The following is a 20,988-nucleotide window of genomic DNA, read 5'->3' as shown; positions in this document are numbered from 1 at the left end:
AATATAAGGCAACTCCACATTGCTTGATGTTTCACTTTTGTTAGTCTTTGAATTTAACAACAGTATTATTTCAGTATCAAGAGTCTATATTAACTTTTTCTCTACTGGATTAAATTAAAAAAAAAAATGTTACCTGAAACAAAACCTTATAGTGTTAATAAAATTAATATTTCATTTCAAGAACATAGAACAGCCTAGCTATTTTCATGAACTTCATACAATAAGGATTCACTTTTATTTGGTAATCAGGCTTATCGTGTGCAATAAATGGCATATAAAACAAACCTGTAGGAGTGGTTAGAAAATGTTCCATTAACTTTCCTGGTTTGAAAAATTTGTGAAGATTTTCATTCTATAATACACCACTCCCACATCTGTTTCACAGCCTTTCATGTCAGTATAAATGCCAACAACCACCAGATATAAAACATACATTTTATTAATATGATTATTACACAAAATCTGTTATGTTCCTTCTTATCCAGAAGACAACAAAAAGTATTACTGGTAGTCAAATTCTCATATTTACATTGCAGTTTGTCTATTTCACTCCACTATTGCACGACACATGCAGACCCAATTTCTCCCATCAATATCAAGCCTGCGGAATTCAGTTCAAGCCTTCATAATTATTATACGAACACACCGTACAACTCTTTTGCATTCGATATCAATCTACTGTAAATAAACTCCATTTTCTTCTAATTGTTTCAATAGTAGACACTTCATTCTGATTTGGAACAAACATGTTTATCAACACAATGACATACTTACCTGAATTCTGATGTAGTTTATTAAATGGGTTATTAATGTGAGCATTTTTTGTATTTTTGATACAATTCATTTGCCAAATTGCCGATGTTATAGTAAAGACGGAACAAAAATACAAAGTAATAAAACCTATAAATTCTGGAGGCAACGAATGTGTATAACCAAGCCCTAAAAGAAAGAAGTGCATGTTTATTTTCACTGTGAAACAGCGACACAGAAATTCAAGATATGCTAGCTGTAAGGAAATTAAGAAAGCAAACACACATACATACACGCACGCACACACATGCATATACAAACACACACACACTTTCACACAGGAAGAGCTGAGGCATTTACCTGGTTAAAACACTTAAATTAATTGGCCTATTTACATGCAGATTACTAGGGATTACCCGGATTCATAAACAGATTCTGACTTTATAGTCAACTCCTCTTTATTTGATCCTATCTCCTTTTCTGGGGAGTCACGAGACAATTCCTCCTTTCTGCTACCTTCATTGTCCTCCTCCTCATCATCGTCATCATTATCTTCCTCCTCGTCCTCATCCTCCTCCTCATCATCCTCCTCCTCCTCATCCTCATCCTCATTTACCTCTTTCTTTATCAGTCCCACAGATAAGTTATCGCTTACTAAACTTTCTTTGCCCCCAACCCTTTCGTCATTCCTGAACTCCTCAACCTCCATTTCAGTTTCAATATTTCTAGATATAGGATTACTAACTTTTTGGCCCTCTTCTATCCTTTCCACCCCAATATCAACCTTACCTGTTTCAGGGACTTCAATATTTTCATTATTATCTACGTTAAGATCATCACCACCTGGAAAAAACAAAATGACAAATTTGATACAAAGTACATATCTAACACAATAGAAATTTTTTTTAAATATAATAAAAATGTAAATAAACACAGCATAGTTATATAAAGAATGTTTCACTGACAATCAACGCCTATTTATTTCTGTTGGTAACGTTAATGGTCAGCACTAGTGTAGCACCTGGGAAGAACAGCCATGGCCTTCCAATAATATAGCCAATAAAAGAAAGTTCCACTCTGGTCTACAGATATCTACATTTTGTCCTGACAAACAGATCCAATTTTAACTTCTGACAAATGCTATGGAAATAGAGAAGTTTCATCAGTTTGTTTGCTTCAGTAGGTATTCATTAGATCAAAATATATTATACATACTACAGTAAAAGCGAAATCATTTACAGATTGTAGGGCTGAATTCACAAGAAAGAATTCTTAAGTTACTATATCTTAAAAGAACACAATTCAGACACCAGTGATAATACGTGTAATAGAGACAAACTTCTTTTAACAAGAGAAACTGAAGAACATATACTTTAACTGATAATATTGGTGTGGGAATTCTAGAATGAGTATTTTTAAAAAACAATAAATACAGAGACCTATGTTAGGAGTACTCTTAGCATACATAGCATAATCTTAGGGTATATTCTCAACCAGATCACGCATTTGCTCATTGTTTAAATGGACATTGATATTTTCTCTTTTCATGAGAATTGTAGTTAAATAGTTAAAGAATCTATACATTACAATTATTTGTTTTCACAAAAAAGGTGTCAATGGTAAAAGATTTCTAATTAATAAATTCACGGCCATTTTTAAGAGGCTGTCACATCCCTCTTTGTCATATAACTATCAGGGGCGTATTTTGCGGACTACCGGGGCTACCGGGTAGCCCCAAGGAAATTACAAAAGAAAAAGTTTATAATATAACATAATGTAATAATTTTGTATTATTAGTTTTACCACAGTAATTAAAATTAAAGTAATTGTTAGATTTATATGCGCTCTCTGCTCTCGAAAAGAAACAAGTTGTCAAGGCGGCATCACTGGAGAAACCGCTTGCTACGTGAGGTAGCCTGTGACCGTACCGCGCACGCTGTCTGTCGCACAACTGCCCATCCCCCCGCTCTCTTCTGTTTCCATCGTGCAGTGTAGGCGGATGAGTTGCCGCTCTCGTGATCGGTTTCTTCGCAGGTGCGAAGTAACAATACGCTTAGCACGCTAGCTCATGAATGTAATTGTGTTCTTGCAGTGCAGTATTTTAAATTTGTGATTTGTTCGAGTGTCTAAGAGTTATATTAATTGTGAATTATTAAGTTTTTAATTTCCCAATTAAGTGATATTGTGAAAAATATGGCAGAACAAGTTTCTGGAGAGGTTCGTGTTGAAAATGACTGTGTAATAGAAGGTTTATTAAGTGCCTTTTAACCGTCGTACATACAACGAGGAAGTTGAAATTGTGAAAATGGAAAGACCAACTCCTGAGTTAAATTTGTCCATGGACGTAAAAGAAAAACAGTGTGAGTACACATGCCATTTCACTTCAACATCATATGGTAAGTGAAATTGGTTGTGTGGTAGTTCTAAACTGTCTAAACTATTTTGCTGGCCATGTTTGTTATTTAGCCGCGAAACTAATGTGTGGTCAAAAGAGGGTTTTCTAATATCAACTCCCTTCGAACGGCAGTCCTAAAACACGACAAATCAAAAGCTCATATTTGTAGTAGCATGAACTTTGCAAACTTTGGGAAGACAAGAATTGATTTACAGCTAGATAAGCAAAAAGCTCTACATATCAACTAACACAATGCTCCTGTGGAAAAAAAATCAGGAGATTTTACTGCGTCTTATTAACGCAGTCTGCTTTCTAGGAAAACAAGAATTGGCTTTTCGGGATCATAATGAGAGTGTGGAATCAGACAATAGAGGAAATTATATTGAATATTTAAGTTCCTTAAGTGAATTTGACCATTTACTGGCCAATCATCTTGAGAGTTCAACAGTATTTCGTGGTACTTCTCCCGCAATTCATAATGACTTAATATTTGCTATAAGTGGGGTTATGATAAAGAACATAAAATCTGAAATAGAAGAAGCACCTTTTGCGGCCATTGTTGTTGATGAAACAAGTTACTGCTCTAATCAGAGTCAATTGCCCACTGTTTTAAGATATGTCGATAGTACTGCCAATGTTCAAGAACGGTTTATAGGATTCACAAATGTCAGTTCGGGCAAAACTGCTGCTGCTTGGTTTCAGCATGTGGAAGGTGTTATAGCAGAATACAATGTCGGCAATAAGTTAATTGCACAGACATACGATGGTGCTTCAGTTATGGCAGGAAATATTAATGGCTTAAAAACAAAAGTTCAAGGAAAGTATCCTCAAGCACTATTTGTCCATTGTTACAGCCATGTTCTCAATTTAGTTTTGCAACAAACTACTTCATCCATTCCAGAATGCCGCATTTTTTTTTCAAAACACTGTCGGGTTTAGCTGCATTTTTCTCATCATCTCCTAAAAGATCAGAAAAACTCAAGAATTTATGAAAAAGAAACTCCCAAAAGTAGCACCAACTAGATGCAATTTTACATCTCGGCTTGTAAATACAGTAAAGGAATACAGAGAACAACTGACTGCTTTCTTTGAAAATATCATTTGTAATGACTCTGAAGAAAACTGGGTTGATGATGTAATTGTGCAGGCTCAAGGATATTTGTATTTTTTTCACACAGTTTCAGAATATATTTCTTCTTGAAGTCTATGCTAGAGTGTTCGCACATACAGATGTGCTCTACAATATTCTTCAGATAAAAAGTCTAGACATAGCATACTGGTTGCAAGAGGTATCAAAGTTAAAAAATACTGTATTCGAGTTCAGACGTAATGGGTTTCCGTCCAAATGGAGTAATATGGAAAATGAAAATTCTTCAGCCAATACAATGGAACCACCATTAAAGCGAAGAAAAGGAGATGATGAATTGAAATACAGGCAGCTGTACTACAGCATACTAGATCGTATGCACATGGAAATTACTGACAGATTTTCTGATTATGGAAAGCTTCAGTTCACATATCTTCTAGATTCTCAAAAATTTTCTGCTTATAGAGAAAACTTCCTGAATGAGGTACTAAACAAATTATTTCAGTCCTATAACAGTCACTTTGATCAAGTACGTTTGAAAAATGAATTAAGTGTAATATATTCAGCAGAAGTCTTTGATTTTTCGAACAAACCTATCCATGAAATATTATCTGCCATATATGAAAACCAGCTGAACCAAGTTACTCCTGAAGTCCTTAAATTGGCAACATTAATTGTGACAATACCAGCTACGTCAGCATCAGTAGAAAGAACATTTTCTGCGTTGAAGAGAATAAAATCCTACTGTAGATCAACTCATACACAAGAACGTTTATCCGGCTTGGCACTGATGTCCATTGAAAAGTCATTTCTACAGAAACTTCGCAAGCGGCCCAACTGTAATTTCAATGACGAAGTCATCAAAGCATTTTCGTCCCAATCAAGATGTCTGGAATTCATATATAAATAGGTAAGGAATTTTATTATAGGGACTTTAAAATATATTTTGTGTAATAATAGGGTCAGTGGTAGCCCAGGCCCTTAAACCAGTATACGCCACTGATAACTATAGTTTGTTATGTTCAATGTATTGAATATAAACAAAATTCTATTGTAATTTATTGAATTAAGAACAACTTATTTTAAAATTATTGTAAATTATTCGGAAATATATTTGAAGATTTGACTAATATTTCATACATAATTTACTCGGCATGCAAATGCCTTAGATCATACTTTCATGAACTAAGAAATGATCGAAAATAATGTATCTGTTTCTGGAAGATAATGCAAGTATATACAATATACTGCCAGTTACTCTGTACAAATGTTCGAATCTGTGTTTCATAATCAGGTAAGCCATAATTTATGGTCACCATATTTTCCAGTCTCCTTCTGCTGGACTGTCACAGCATAGAGGCACATCTTCCAGGTGGAAGATGACGGGAATGGTTAGTGATCATACGATCTCCCGACTAGGTCTGACAGACCCACTGATCAAAGACAGATGGGTCTCTCCATATATATATTGGGGACTGAATGCAGATGACATAACCGCCAAATCGTAAAACATTGTCTGTGCATCAAAACAGTTACACTTTGCTAAGAAGACACTCCAATATGAAGAACCATAAAGTAAAACATTCTGGAGACAAAACAGTCCCCTATTTGGATCTCCTACATATCAGTTTACAAAGAACATTAAGATATATAGATTATATGCGGATACCAAGAGGAAGACAGAAATTAGGAAAGATTGGAGAAATCTGAGTTTGCAGTGAAGGACCTACCCTTGGGCAGAAAAGAATGAATGAATGAATGAATGAATGAATGAATGAATGAATGCCTACAATCCTCCTAACAATATTCCAAATCTTGATCAAACTGAAGTACAGATAAAAACAATAATTATCAGAGACTTTAATGCCCACCCTAAACAATGGGGTTATGAAACAACTAACCAACTAGGAAGAATTCTCACAGAAGTAGCACACAGAAAGGAAAACTCACAAACCTTCATACACCACTCTGGCTCAAGCACTAATCCTGATCTCCTACTAATAACCTCAGACATATAACAACAAACTACCAAAAAGGTTACAGAAGATCCCATATTTGGTCACAGAGCAGTAATCGCCATTATAAAACTAAGAAAGAACAATAAGAACACAAAAAATGACCCAAAACCGTCCTGGAATTTCCAAAAGGCAAACCGAAAAGTTTTATCAAAATAACTACAGAGGTTGCAAAGAAACACATCTCAAGACCAAAAAATTATAAGCTGTTCTGATCCAAAAACTTAATACCTAAAAAAGGAAAGAGACTGAGCAAGAATTAAAAGCAGAAGTCATAAAGACAGTAGCACAGCATGGCTTCCGAAACAGGGGACGCAACCCAAGAATAAGTTAGTAATAATAATTATTACAATTTATTAAAGATAAGAATATAATTTTACAATAATTTAAATTAAGAGTCATACATGTTTAAAAGATCATAAGCGGAGACTAAAAGGAAGGCAGAAAATAGGAAAGATTGGAGAATGCTGGGTTTGCACTGAAATACCTGTCCTTGGAGAGAAGACTATGAATGAGTATGTTTAAATAAGTAAAAGTAATACTCTGTCAACAGTTTTGCCTTTTTGTTTATAATGCAGATCTTTGTTTCCAGAATAAGAAAAGGTTTTGGAGGAATCGCTAAAACTCAGTGCACTACACAGCGTTTGCAAAAGTTTGTCAATTGCACAGTGATGATCACACAAGGATGCCATATTTAAAATTTCACAACACTCAATTCTCACCCTTAGACCTTTCAGAGTTCATTCACACTAAGGTCGAGAAGAGGAAAGAACAACACTGGCAGCTGATGAGTGGAATGGGGAAGATATATTTTATGACCTGGGTATATCATGTGCTTCAGTCAGTTACTGAGATTGCACACATATTTTGTGGCATTAAATTTTCTTGACGAATTTGATTTTTCTGTCATCTAATATTAAATACCAACTGCAATATATTTTTCTATGATAGTACATAAAGTTGCATTTTACCACTGCTATCAGTGTGTAAAGTGAGCCTTTAAAACATTAATGCATAAAAAAAAAGTGATCACTTTACGCGCTGCTATTCATTTTACGCACTGCCAAAGAAAATGTACTATTCAACGTACAAATTCCATTCAATAAGAAATTAATGCATTATCTCGACCTTTCATGACTTAAATATTACACGTAACCAAAAAAGTAAGAAATTTAACATTTATATTTACATTTCAGCACGTATTATTCTGAAGTTACATCTGTAGTACTCACTGCAACAAGGTTTAGCATTCAACTTTTCCTAAGTCTTTGTTGGTTATATGGCCGGTTTAGACAGCCATGAAATCGTAATCATGAATAAAACAGGTTGTCATTCCATGGATACTTATTTCTTAATGGTTCTGTTTAAACGGTCGTGAAATCGTGATCTTATAACTTCTCCAACTTGAAATATTTACTTATGTAAATCTGTGTTATCATAAAAAAAAAAAGCATTGTATGATACACATTCGTAAAGTTTTTTTTTTTTTGGCCTTCATGTGTTTGTGAAGCTCGGCTTCGCCTCGTTTCACAAACTTCATACCTGTGCCAAAAAGGGAATGTTTATGAACTTGTATAATAAATAGCTATTAATAAACAATACAGTACATAGGAGACATACATTTCCATTAACAGCACAATGTCATTTGAATATCAGAATTAGAACTATATTATCAATCAATCAATCAATCAATCAATCAATCAATCAATCAATCAATCAATCAATCAATCAATCAATCAATCAATCAATCTCCTTAATGTATCCAGCTGTTTGTTGACAACATAAAGTCCACCATAGTCCACTGTAGTCTTGTCAGTTCTTGTTTTTCATGAGAAATGAGGGGTATTTTGATCGGAGTTCATTACAGATGCCTGTTGCTAGTAGCCAGAGTTGGGGTGTAGTCCACATATACTGCAGAGCTGTGTTTTCTGCAACTGGTACTGATAATTTTAATTTTTCTTTTGTGGTTTATGGATGAACAGTATAGAAGAATGTGTTCCAGATCTTCATCATGATTATTACACCACAGGCAAGTAGGAGTATCAGAAAGGTGAAATCGGTGTAGGTACAATTGTGTGACAATGTGACCTGTTCTGGCTCTTGTTAAAAATGTTTGAACATGTCTGGACAAGTTTTTGTACATTTCCAGGTCATTTGGTTTCTTTTGAATGGACCGTAAAATTTTTCCTTTGTCAGAAGAGAACCAATTGTTGATCCATATATTTATAAAATGAAACTTTACTGAAGCAAAGGCACTGCATAGAAGTATCACTTGAAGAGGTCTTGGTTGCAAATATGTTGCAACCTCTGTAGTTATGTTTTGCAATATTATCGACTTTCTCGTTTCCAGGTATGCCACAATGACTAGGTATACATTGAAATGTTATTTTCTTTTGGAGTTTTTTTAGTTTACTTAGTTGTTTCTGAATTGGAATAATTCTATGTGCGTATAGGTTTGGTACATATTTAATTATATTAAATATAGCCCCCTTGGAGTCGGTAAGTATGCAAATAGATTTTTCAGAAATTTGAGTAACACACTGAAGAGCAGCATCAATAGCTAGCAATTCAGTGTCAAGACTGGCGGAGGATGGACATGGTATGAAATAACTTTCTTGATATTTTAGAATATAATACCCTGCTCCTGATGTCCCATTATTAGGATTTAGATATCCATCTACATAAATTTGAAGGTGATCCTTATATGTGCTGTAGATTAGTTCCATGGCATCTAACTTAAGAATGTATGGAGGATCATTTTTGGAATGATTTCCTGAAATTTGTATGCTATGTTCTGGAATTACCCATTTCCATGGAGGAATTTAGTTCACAACTGGAGTTTCAGCAATGAGTGTCTCTGTGATATAGAATTGGTATTTCTTCTTAGAACTGTATTATGAACTTGGTAGATATGAATCATCTAAATAATTTGAAAAAAAAATTTAATAATTCTCTTATATTCAAAGTCATTAAGATATTTTAACATGTATTTATTTTTAAATGGTTTGTTTAAAAGCTAGTTAGGCCTACTCTTATTTTCAAATATTGTGTCATAAAACAACAATTGGCAATAATCAGGTATTACAAGAAATGGCTCAAAATTAGAAATCAAATGCCTAATTAAAATAAAAATTAAAACTAATAGTACAATATTATAGTATGCGAAATTGAAGACTTACAGTTTCATTATAGTTGATTAGAACTAATACGATTTTTTTCCCCCGGAATAATTTAACATTTTACAGTTTCACGAATATTCTATTCAAGAAGGACATGAAATACTTATATGATTTGGAGTTGGTAAGTATATTGGTTAACGGTTTGGTAAATGTATAATTTAGAGTGTTCAGTAACAACTCAAGCTCGTATCTTTCACGGCAAAAGACTGGACAATCATATAATACATGTTTGACATCTTGAGATTCCTCCCCACAAATGCAAGTTGCATCGTCTTTAATATGGAATCTATTTAAGTATTCCCCGAATTTTCCATGCCCAGTCAAAAACTGTGTCAGTACGAAATTTGGTGTTATTACTTTACATTTATTACGATCATAGACTGTTGGAAAATACAGCTCTTTTGTAAGAATTCCCCTATCACTATTGACCCATCTTTTGTTCCATTCTTGCATATAATGTTCTTTGGCTACTTTTTTTATATATGATATCGGACATAAATTGTACGACAATGGCACATCAGAGTTGGCTGCCATCTTTGCCAATTCATCGGCTCTCTCATTTCCAACTATCCCAGTATGCCCTCTGACTCAAGTTATACAAATATGGACGACACTTTTCATTATTAAAGTTCTTATCTCTGAGGCAATAATGTTAGTGTTATATTTATCACTAATTGATATTACTGCTGACTGCGAGTCACTGTGAACGCAAGCGCTGTAACCAGACTGACTACACCATTTGATTGCTTCTCGCAAAGCTAATAGTTCCGCCTGAAACACTGAGCACTCTGAGGAGAGTCTGAAGATGGCTGAGGTGTGTTCGCTGTCGTTCCTGTAGGCGACAAAAGCACAGCCTACTTTGGCATTTTGATTCGACAGTTTATCCAAACGCGATCCATCTATATAGATCAAACAGTCATGGGAATCTGCATCACAAATTTCTTTGAGACAGGGTATGTATAAAGATGGATGCCCTGCCCGGAGAGGATTTGCTGGTTCTTCTACACGGAGATGTGTCAAAAACTGAGGGATTTTTCGGCCTTGTTTTATATTGCTGATGTTTGCTTTAAATTCACCAACCAAATATAATGGTTCAATATCTGCTATAACCTGAGAGGCTGCAGTAGATATTGTACGATATCCTCGGATGATTCGTAAGAGATATCCTCGTTGAATCTGAGACAGTTTTTCTTGCACCCATTTTTTCTGTAATATATGTTGAAATGCTGCCACACAGTACAGAACCATAGGTTCTACTGCTCCCCGATATATTATCTTTAGTATAGAGGAGTTAAGGCCCCATGTGGGTCTAATTGCAGCGGAGAGAGCAGAAAGTAGCTTGTTAGCTTTACCAGCAATGTGTTGAAGATGTGGACGGAAAGTCAGGCACTTATCTAGGACTATGCCTAAGTACTTAAGTTCATCAACTAGTACAATGCTTGTGTTATCCATAGAGATGCTTATCGGTTCTATTTTTCTTTTTCTTGTAGTTAGCATTGCTGATGTTTTGGACGCATTGAAGTTGAGTTTGTTTGTCTTGCCCCACATGTGGACGGCCGCTAGTGCTTCATTGGCTATGTCCTCTAAGTGCCTAAATGTGCTTTATTTTGCAAGTATTATAGCACCGTCGGCGTAAGCGTGCAGCGTGCATCCTTCAGGGAGTCGTTGTTGTAGCAGATCATCATAAAGTATAATCCAGAAACCTGGACTGCATGCTGATCCTTGTGGACATCCTCTCGTCACATTCTTGATAATGGTCTCGTCGCTTATGGTGAGCTGACTTCTGCGGTCTTCGAAATAGTTTTTAACTATTCTATATAAATTTCTAGGACATTTTTTTTAGTTTTAGTTGATGAAGTATTTTTGGCCACCAGGCATTGTCAAACGCACCTGATATGTCCAAGGAGATTAATAGTCCAATTTCTTTGTTTGAGTGTACCTCCTGTATCCACTCTACAACTTTACAAACTGCCAATTCTGTCGATTTCAGCGGCATGAATCCAAACTGAAGTTCACTGAGGGAACTGTTGCTTAGTAAGTGATACATAATGCGATCTATGACGAGTTTCTCTGGGCATTTTCCCAACACAGGCAGCAAGCTGATTGGTCGGAAAGAAGAGGTAGTAACTTTGTTGCTACTTTGAAATTTCGGTATTACCTTAACTACACCGAGTTTCCAGCAATCAGGGAAAACTCCGAGCTCCAAACATTTATTATACAGATTTAACAGAAGTGAAGGATGTGAGAAATGTATTTGTTTGACAACATTTGCCGATAGTCCATCAAGTCCCGGAGCCTTAAGATCATTTTGCTTCAGAATTATGTGTTCCACTTCACGAGGTGTGAAGTATAAATCATCTAACGTATCTGGCTCAGCATCTGTTGTTGCACGAATTACTTTTTGGACATCATTATCTTCCGTGTCATCCGGAAAAAATTTTCTAGTCAGGGCGTTTGCAGTGTCTTTTGCATTTACAGTGGGTCCATTTTCCGTTTCCAGTGTTGTTAGCACTTTATTAAAATTTTGTGGCTTCCGAGAGTATTTATATACAATACCCCAGGGGTTTGTTTGTGTAGAACAAAAGATTTTCCAACTGTTTGCTTTCGCTTGCGACATCATCAATCTGTATTGAGATTTGACCTTCTTGTAGATTTTTTCATACTTCACACGAAGAAGGTCACACTTAATTTGTTTATACCTTCGGTGACATGCGAGGACACGTTTTCTCATTATTGTAAGTTCAGTGTTCCACCAGTAGTTCTTCAAAGGTTTCTGGCTTAGTTTTGGTAGATGGGCTTCACAAAGTCGTGCTATAACATCCGTGAGTTTTTTAGTAACAATATTTAACTCGGAAGAATTATTAACATTTTGTAGCTCTGCTGATACTGGTTCGAGTTTTCGAGTAGCTGATTTTTTAAAATGCTCCCACAGTACATTTTTTGTTCTATACTTCCTTGTGAAATACATTCCCTCAATGTTGCCACATGTATTTAATGGTGTTTATTTTAGTAACAATCAGACTGTGGTCTGAAAGGGATGCCTTGTCGCTCACTCTCCAGTCAGTAATATATGGTAACATTATAGAATTACATACACTCAGATCTATAAAACTAATAGAATTTCCGCGTCTATATGTTGGCATATTGTCCTCATTAAGGATGATGAGGTTGCTGATAGAACAAAAGTCATCAAATTTTTTGCCGCGGTCGTCAGTAATTGGACTTGACCATGCTGTATGTTTTACATTTATGTCCCCTATGATTAGTAGAGGGTTCCCATTTACCGCTTGACATATTTTAGTTAGTTCTTCTATTTTGTGGTCCAAATTAGAGTCACAATATATATTACATATATATATAAACTGATAGTATTTATAATAATGTTTACCAGAACCAGATCTGGTGTACAGAACTGTTGTAATTTTAAAGTTTTTTTGTATTTTGTTATGATGGCCGAGCGAGTTCTTTGATTATTATCATCAGTTTCATAAACTGGTGATCCGAAAACAGACGCTAGCTTATGTCTTGTGTTAGGTTCTTGAACACAAAGTACTTTTATCTCTGCTATACCGGAGTTCCTATTTGTGTTTTGGTCGGTGTGAAATTCACTATTAAACAGTAGTTCTTGCGTTGGCACTAGAGATCTATGTAAATTTTGTTGGTAGATCACAATTTCAGCCATAATTAATTTTTTATTTTATTATTTCAACGATTCTTTTGTATGCCGGACATTCAGATGAAGTTGTTGCATGATTAGGGTCTGACGGTGTGAAGAACTTTCTGTTTGAGGTTAATATATCTAAAAACCTACAACTAATAAACAAAATTTAACGTCATATTCGTTTTTCTCGACCCAAAATTAGGATAGTTTAGCTATATTGAGAAAAGAAAGTTGTTGACCAGTGTAATAATAATAGGTTGTAGAAATATTCAGTAATAAGTGAAAAATATACCTCCATTCTTAAGTAAATAAATAGATCTATTTTATTTGCACTGTAATAAAAACTCGTAATTTCTGTTTTAAGTTTCGGACAAGGTCACCTGAGCATGTATTTGAAATTTCATTTCACATAAAAACACACATTTTGAATTTTTTTTAAATGTAAATAGCTATATATTTTCAAATATTCACATAAAAACACACAAAAAAAATTAAGTTTTCATCAAATAATTTTCAACAAAAGCCCCATTTCAGATTAATCATCACCCGAATGTTCAGTGTAGTTGCTTAGACATGACAGCTGGCAACTGTTTCTCAGAAATGTGTTATCTGTGGACCTGTGGAACTTCAGTCTGCTCTCTTACCACAAACAATAAGAGCTGTCACCACTAAAAAATTGTACTGTAACACACATAAACATTGATGTGTCATTTAGGAGTGCCTTGTAAGTTATCATAGCTCTGATTCAGGAAGCAATTATCATTTCATAAACATCAGCTGCCTCTGTTTTCGTTTTCATGTCTCTAGGGAATGAATGTTATTTCTGAATGGCCAGGGCTCCTTATCAATCTTACCATAAATATTTCAGAAGTATTCTGTTCTTTCAAAACATTACATACTGGTACATGAGTAGAGACCAGATCACTGAGTTATTAATTTCTGATACTGTGAGGTGGGGTTTTTACAGTTACATTTCCTTAGTGTATTACAACAATGCCTAAAGGAAAAGCAATAAAAGTTATCATTTGCAGCAATATCTTAAAGAATTTAAGGATATTTTTAGTTCAGGTAGAAGCATCCTGTATTACCAGCCATGTGGAAAAGCAATAAAGGCTGAACAGCAATCCCAGGTCACACAACACATAACTGGCAACAAACACATCGCTACAGTTTCAAACATGATGAAGAAACAAGCTGTAATTAGTGATCCAGTTTCAGGTTATTCTAAAGGACCTTCTAAATTTTCAGTTTATTGTCCAGATTTATGTAGGGCATTTGTCAGCCGACATACCCCTTTATAAAGAAATAATCCCATGTTCAAAAGTTTCTCGCCAAATATTGACACTTCTGAAGAGTCAACGTTGAGAAAAAATTATGTTCCGAAGTGTTACGAAGAAACTTTGGACTCTACTAGAAGGAAAGTTAGGAATGTCATTGTTGGAGTATTAAAAAATGATGAAGTGATTTCAAAGAAATGTTTTCTGTGAACATGCCAAGAAATTACCGTTGTGAACCATGTGACAGTTGCAAGGTTATTTAACGAAGCAATGCACATTTTGTGGCCAGGTGGTGTGAAATATGACAATGTTTCACTATTTTTGACAGATGCTGCAGCATACTGTATATGAAGAAGGCAGCCAGCAGCAGACCTGTTGTTAGTCATCCTAAAATGATTCATGTTACATGTATTGCACATGGATTACACAGAATATGTGAAGAAATTAGAATGCTATATCTTAATGTGGATAAATTGATTTCTAATGGAAAAAGGTGTTCATTAAGTCACTGAGAAGAATTGACATAGGTATTCAAGAATAAAAATCCCAACATACCGCTGCTACCCAGACTTGTAATAACGTGGGGGGGAACTTGGCTTGCTGCAGTACAGTATTATGCAGAAAATTTTTATGGTTATGCTTCTGTCGTTAATGAACTCAACAAAAATGATGCCGCTTCAATTGGAATTCTTCAGGAAATGTTAAGTGACACAGTGTTAAAAAACAATTTGACATATATCTCTGCCAACTTGTGTTTTCTTTGCAGTACAATTGACAAAATTGAAGCAGAAGGGATCCTTCTGTCAGAAACAGTTCAGCATTTTCGTGATGTCGAGAAAAACTTAAGTCTTAGTGGATCTACAGCACATGTGTTACACTAAAAATATAGAAATGTGTTTGAAAAAAATAGTGTGTTTCACACTATGTGTAAGATTCTGTGTGTGTTGGATAGCCAGCAAGAAAAGGATATTGATGTGAATGTAACATACCCTGCCACAAATGTGCCAGGCTGACTTTTTGTGACGAGGCACGCTCTTCCCAGTACAAGACAGTGTTCTGCAATAATTGTCAGTCATTTGTGATGGACAACTTGAGGAGGAATCTCATTGTGTACTGTAATTCTTTAGCAGTTGGTGAGACAGCATAATTTATACTTATGAGTACTGCATACTGTTTATATTCACATAAAATAATTGACACATAATTAAATATTTTTCCTTTTTTTTTTCGTCACATTTTCCCGATTTTTAGTACATATAAAATAAACATTTTTCCCGATTTCTAGCATCTAAAAATCCGAGCCGTAGTTATAAGTTAGAAGATAATGTGATCCCACAACATAATTTCACTCAAAATTCTATTTGACTTCACTACAATATCTCAAATAAATTTTTAAAGTGATATTACCTAGACAGAGGGTTGCCATACATCCTCATTTTTGTGGACATGTCCTCATTTTGAGCAGAAAAATGACGTCTGCAAACAATTTTGAAAATCCATTCGTTTGGCCACAATTTGTTCATTGAAAGCAAAATTATCACTTTCGAGAAAGAAGTCACGCACTTTATCTTCTTTCATGTTGAATGCAGATGTCTGGTAGTATTTATAAACTTTTCTCATACAAGTATACAACTTTTTTCTATGTTAAACTGATAGTACAATCTAGGAGGCAGTGACTTTATAGTTTACATTTAATCTTTTTCCGGAGAGCAGGCCAGTTCTGCCAGCGACAAGTAATGTGGTATCTGCTCCCATGCATGCATCGTGTGTGTTTTGCATAAAATATAATCAAAAATCATCGGAAGCAAAACATTATCTTGTTGAAGTTACCCATTTTCATATTATACAAGTCAGCTGAAAGGTAAATATGTATCATTATGAAATAATATTTAAAACTATTTAAAGTGCAAAAATACAACGCACATTAAGACTGATGTTTATAGATTATACCTACTAATTTCTTGTGTAATTTTTTCAGATCTGTATCGAAATGCCAGAAAGGAAATGTCATTTTATGAACAAACTTCAGAAAAGATTTCTGTCTTTTTGCCCTGGTCGAATGACATGAGAAGCAGAATGTATGTCCTGCAATCCTGGTACATATGTTTCAGTGGCTAACCATGGTGCTAGAGATTTAGAAATTCACATCAACTCAGAGAAGCATTCCAGATGTGTGAGGGGAACAAATTCGTCAGAAAAAGTAACAAATTATTTTACCAAACAGAATGCAGAAGTTGATGATTTGGTGTGTAGTGCAGAGGGTGCTCTTGCCTTCCACGTTGTCAGACATCGTAATAACTACAATTTTATGAATTGTACATCTGGGTTTTTAAATATGTATTTTCTGATTCGAAAATAGCTGCTAAAGTGTCAACTGCAAAAACAAAGACTGAAGCGATAGTTAATTCTGTACTGGCTCCTCATTCTTTGGAAACAGTAACGGAGTCATTGCAAAATATCCCCTTCATAGGCACATCTACAGATGCAGGTAATCACAGTGCTATTAATCCTATTATGATTCATTATTTTGATTATGAAAATGGTGGCCTGATGTAAAAGTTTTAGAGCTTAAAAGCAAACGCAATGAAACAGCGGAGACAATAGCAAGTTATGTGAGTGAAATGTTACACAAATTTGATCTTCACAATAAATGTGTAGCTTTTGGAGGAGACAACTGCAATACAATGTTTGGAAGTGTTAACAAAAGGGACAGAAGTAATGTTTATTCAAATTTGAAGAGACTGATTAAGCTGTCATTAATTGGGGTAGGGTGTCCACCCCATATTCTTAACAACTGCATTGAGCATGGGACAGATTTGTTGGACATTATTTGCAGTTATTGATTTTGAAAGTTTAGAACCATTTCTCAATCTACACTGTTTCGTGTCAAATCTTTGAAGGAATTTTGTGACTTTGTTGTGTATCAACAGCTACTTTATCATAGTAAAACTTGCTGGCTCTCTTTGTTCCCAGCAGTTCAGAGACTTATCCAAATGTTCCCTGCCTTACGATCATTCTTTTTGTCAAACAACAAACCCCCTATTGCTTTGAAGAAGTTTTTCGAAGATCCTTTAAGTGAAGTGATTTGTATCATGTACAGTCTCTAAGACCAGTAAAGCAGGACTGGGCTCTCAAAAAACATAAAAAGTATTGGAACTCAAGTGAGGGCTGTAGACACTCAAAGGCCCTCATAAGAGATTTTAATAAAAACAGGTCAAATGACTTGTTAAAATTGAGCAAAAAAACAGCTCCATTGGTAGTTGGATTCCTTACAGGACACTGTGCCCTCTAGAAGAACCTGTACAGGATCGGATATAATATCAACCCAACCTATACTCGTTCTCATGGAGATGAGTCTGTAGCTCATCTATTGTGCAACTGCAATGCACTTGCTCATCAAAGAGCTCTCATCTTTGGAAAACATTTTCCAAAGCTTGATGAGCTATCAACTGTCCCAGTCCATACTTTGATCCAGCTCATTAAGAACATCAAACCATTGGACTGATCGGATATTATGACGGTGATGAGCAATAGATCTAAAAGATCGTGGTGCTAGGGCTGTTATAGCCTTCCACCCTCTTAAATTCAATTCAATTCAATCATGTACAGTCTCTTGTCACAGTGTTTCATTCCCACTTGAGTGAAATAGTAAAGGAGGGCAATTCCTTGATTAATAAGGATTCTCTCATCAGTGCATGCTCCTTTAAAAGAGAGAAAAAACAAAACCTTCATCCCATTAAAAGCGAAAGACATGATCAAGCAATTGGAAAATGATGGCCATGAAGATGAAACACTTTATGAAGGATGCTTGAAGTACCTCAAGATGTGAATTTTCATGCTTTGAGTGACTGGGTTTTGGAAACATGTCGTGGAAAAGTGTGGAAGCTTCCATCAGCTTTTTGACCGATAAAGGTGTGCACATAACTGATGCAAAATGTTTTGATCAGTATTGTAATTTGGAGAAATTTGCGGTCATCTACAACAATCAAGTGCCGTCACAGAAAAAATGGTTGGACTTTATTGAGAACTGCAGAAGTGAGGAACAGTATTCAGAAATAGTGAAAATAGCACAGTTTTTCTTTGCTATTCCAGCACACAATGCTTCTGTTGAAAGTTAATATTTGAGGAGAAAAATTTGCTCTGGCGCCGGGGATCGAACCTGGGTCCTTGGTTCTATGTACCAAGCGCTCTGACCACTGACCTACGCCGAATTCAATCCACAGCACCGGATCGAATTCTCCTTCAATGTTTCCCTTTATGGCCTGACTCCAAGTTAGGCATATATGTTGACGTATATGTCCAATGTCATCTGCCATTATACTAGGAGCGCACTAAGCTGAGTGACTTATTTGGCCAGGATTCCGCAGTTAAGTGCACAGTAATCTCCTCAAATATTAATTGTCAATATTACAGATATTATTCTGTATGAGAAATTAATAAATCTATAATATTCTCATAGCTAGCAGTGCACATGTCTGTACAGATTACTGTGCACTTAACTGCGGAATCCCGGCCAAACAAGTCACTCAGCTGAGTGCCCTCCTAGTATAATGGCAGTTGACATTGGACATACACGTCAACATATATGCCTAACTTGGAGTCAGGCCATAAAGGGAAACATTGAAGGAGGAAGTTTCGATCTGGCGCTGTGGATTGAATTTGGCGTAGCTCAGTGGTCAGAGCGCTTGGTACATAGAACCAAGGATCCGGGTTCGATCCCCGCACTGGAGCGAATTTTTCTCCTCAAATATTAATTGTCAATATTACAGATATTATTCTGTATGACAAATTAATAAATCTATAATATTCTGTTGAAAGACTTTTTTCTTTAATTAAAGCTCAGTGGACCACTGAGAGGACTAAACTAGCGTTGATTCAGTGAGATCAATTGCACTAGTGCAATTTAACTTCAAACATTTCACATGCTCCCAATTTTACTATTTGCTTAAAAAGAAAGACTTTCTGAAAAAAATCAGGTCATCTGGAAAATATGCATGGCATACAGAAGTGTAAATGTAATTGTCAGGATTTATAACTGTAATTGTATTTTTAGGGGATGGTTCATTTATATTTATAGGTTAATGTTTTATAACAAATTTTGAGCATGCTGGATACACAATACTACAGCACACAATTTCTTGTTACTGAATATTGACATAATTAAATACATACAATGGGTATTGATATCTTTAAAATGTTATGTAATGACTCATTCATTGTCGAGAGAGGTGTCCTCATTTCATCATTTCAAAATATGGCAACCCTACCTAGACAAAAAGTCACTACATGCTTAAAATTCAAGAAATTGAAGTTCTAAAAGTAGCGAAAAGGTCTAAAAGATTATCTTTAATGGTCGGTTTCTGGAACGTCAGATATCTATTCATTAGCATTATATGTTCGATAAGTGTTTCTGAAATATCAGATAACAGTTATCGACTACATACACATAAACATTCCCATAACTTATCTGAAGCTAAATGACCAGGTAACTCCTTATGTATTTGATAAACATTCAATATGATGACATAAGAGCTAATACTCGAGGCAGAAAATCTTGATGTTACACAAATTGATGATGTTCAAGAGAATGCAGCTTGGAGGACTATAATTAATACATACTTTATTTAAGAAGTAAAATCACATTTTTCATATTTATGTTGGACTGTGACAATAATTACATAAAGTTAATTACAATTTCAGCAATACTGAAGAATAATGTAGGATAACAATGATTAATATATTCTTCTATGATATTTTACGGGATTATCTTAAAATAAGCTATGTTTGACCTTTAGATATACAGGCAAATCAACATCCACACAAAAACTGGGCGAAATGGCGTCAATTGAACAATTTAGTTTTTGAATTATATTCTCGTCCTTATAACAATATAAGAATATACATAATGACTTGGTATCCCAAACAATTCTGCAGCCTATTGGATAATGTGTGAGGTCCATATTCGAGAGATGAGTAGATCGAATACACGCATTTCTTAATTTTTTTTTCCTAGTTCTTTTCTGTCACTGCATTACTGTATTCTTTCATAGCTCATTATATTTTTGTCAGCTCTCCTTATTCCTATATTTACTTACTTACTTACTGGCTTTTAAGGAACCCGGAGGTTCATTGCCGCCCTCACGTAAGCCTTTTTCCCTCCGGCCTCCCAACTAACACTCTATATGCATTTCTAGATTCGCCCATACGTGCTACATGCCCTGCCCATCTCAAACGTCTGGATTTAATGTTCCTAATTATGTCAGGTGAAGAATACAATGCGTGAAGTTCTGTGTTGTGTAACTTTCTCCATTCTCCTGAAACTTCATCTCTCTTAGCCCCAAATATTTTCCTAAGAATCTTATTCTCAAACACCCATAGTCTCTCTCTGTTCCTCTCTCAAAGTGAGAGTCCAAGTTCCACAACCAATTCCTATATTTACAGTATTTAATATTGTCAAATCTGATGCTATCCTGTTGTAGGCTACATTCAAACTTCAGCAGCATGAATAGATGACAACCTTCTACCAATATGAGTTCTTGAAATATAAGAATAGAGAAGTGCAAGTTGTGCAAAAATTATTTTCATAACTAAATTCTTTTGAAAATCATTCCATGTTTCGCTGAC

At 35.2% G+C, this 20,988-nt stretch overlaps 1 protein-coding gene across 1 annotated transcript in view; it reads right to left on the bottom strand.

The window, feature by feature from the left end:
- Positions 1–421: 421 nt before the first annotated feature.
- LOC138700183 (pinin-like) overlaps positions 422–20,988 on the bottom strand; it is a 98,370-nt gene continuing 77,803 nt past the window's right edge. Inside the window, exon 10 of the mRNA XM_069826607.1 lies at positions 422–1,593. Coding sequence (XP_069682708.1) covers positions 1,163–1,593 — 431 coding nt within the window. The 3' untranslated portion in view covers positions 422–1,162. The remainder of the gene's footprint in view (positions 1,594–20,988) is intronic.

The sequence above is a fragment of the Periplaneta americana genome, chromosome 5 (genome assembly GCF_040183065.1).
Source record: "Periplaneta americana isolate PAMFEO1 chromosome 5, P.americana_PAMFEO1_priV1, whole genome shotgun sequence".
Classification (NCBI taxonomy): Eukaryota; Metazoa; Arthropoda; class Insecta; order Blattodea; family Blattidae; genus Periplaneta; species Periplaneta americana.
This window is presented reverse-complemented; position numbering and strand designations above follow the sequence as displayed.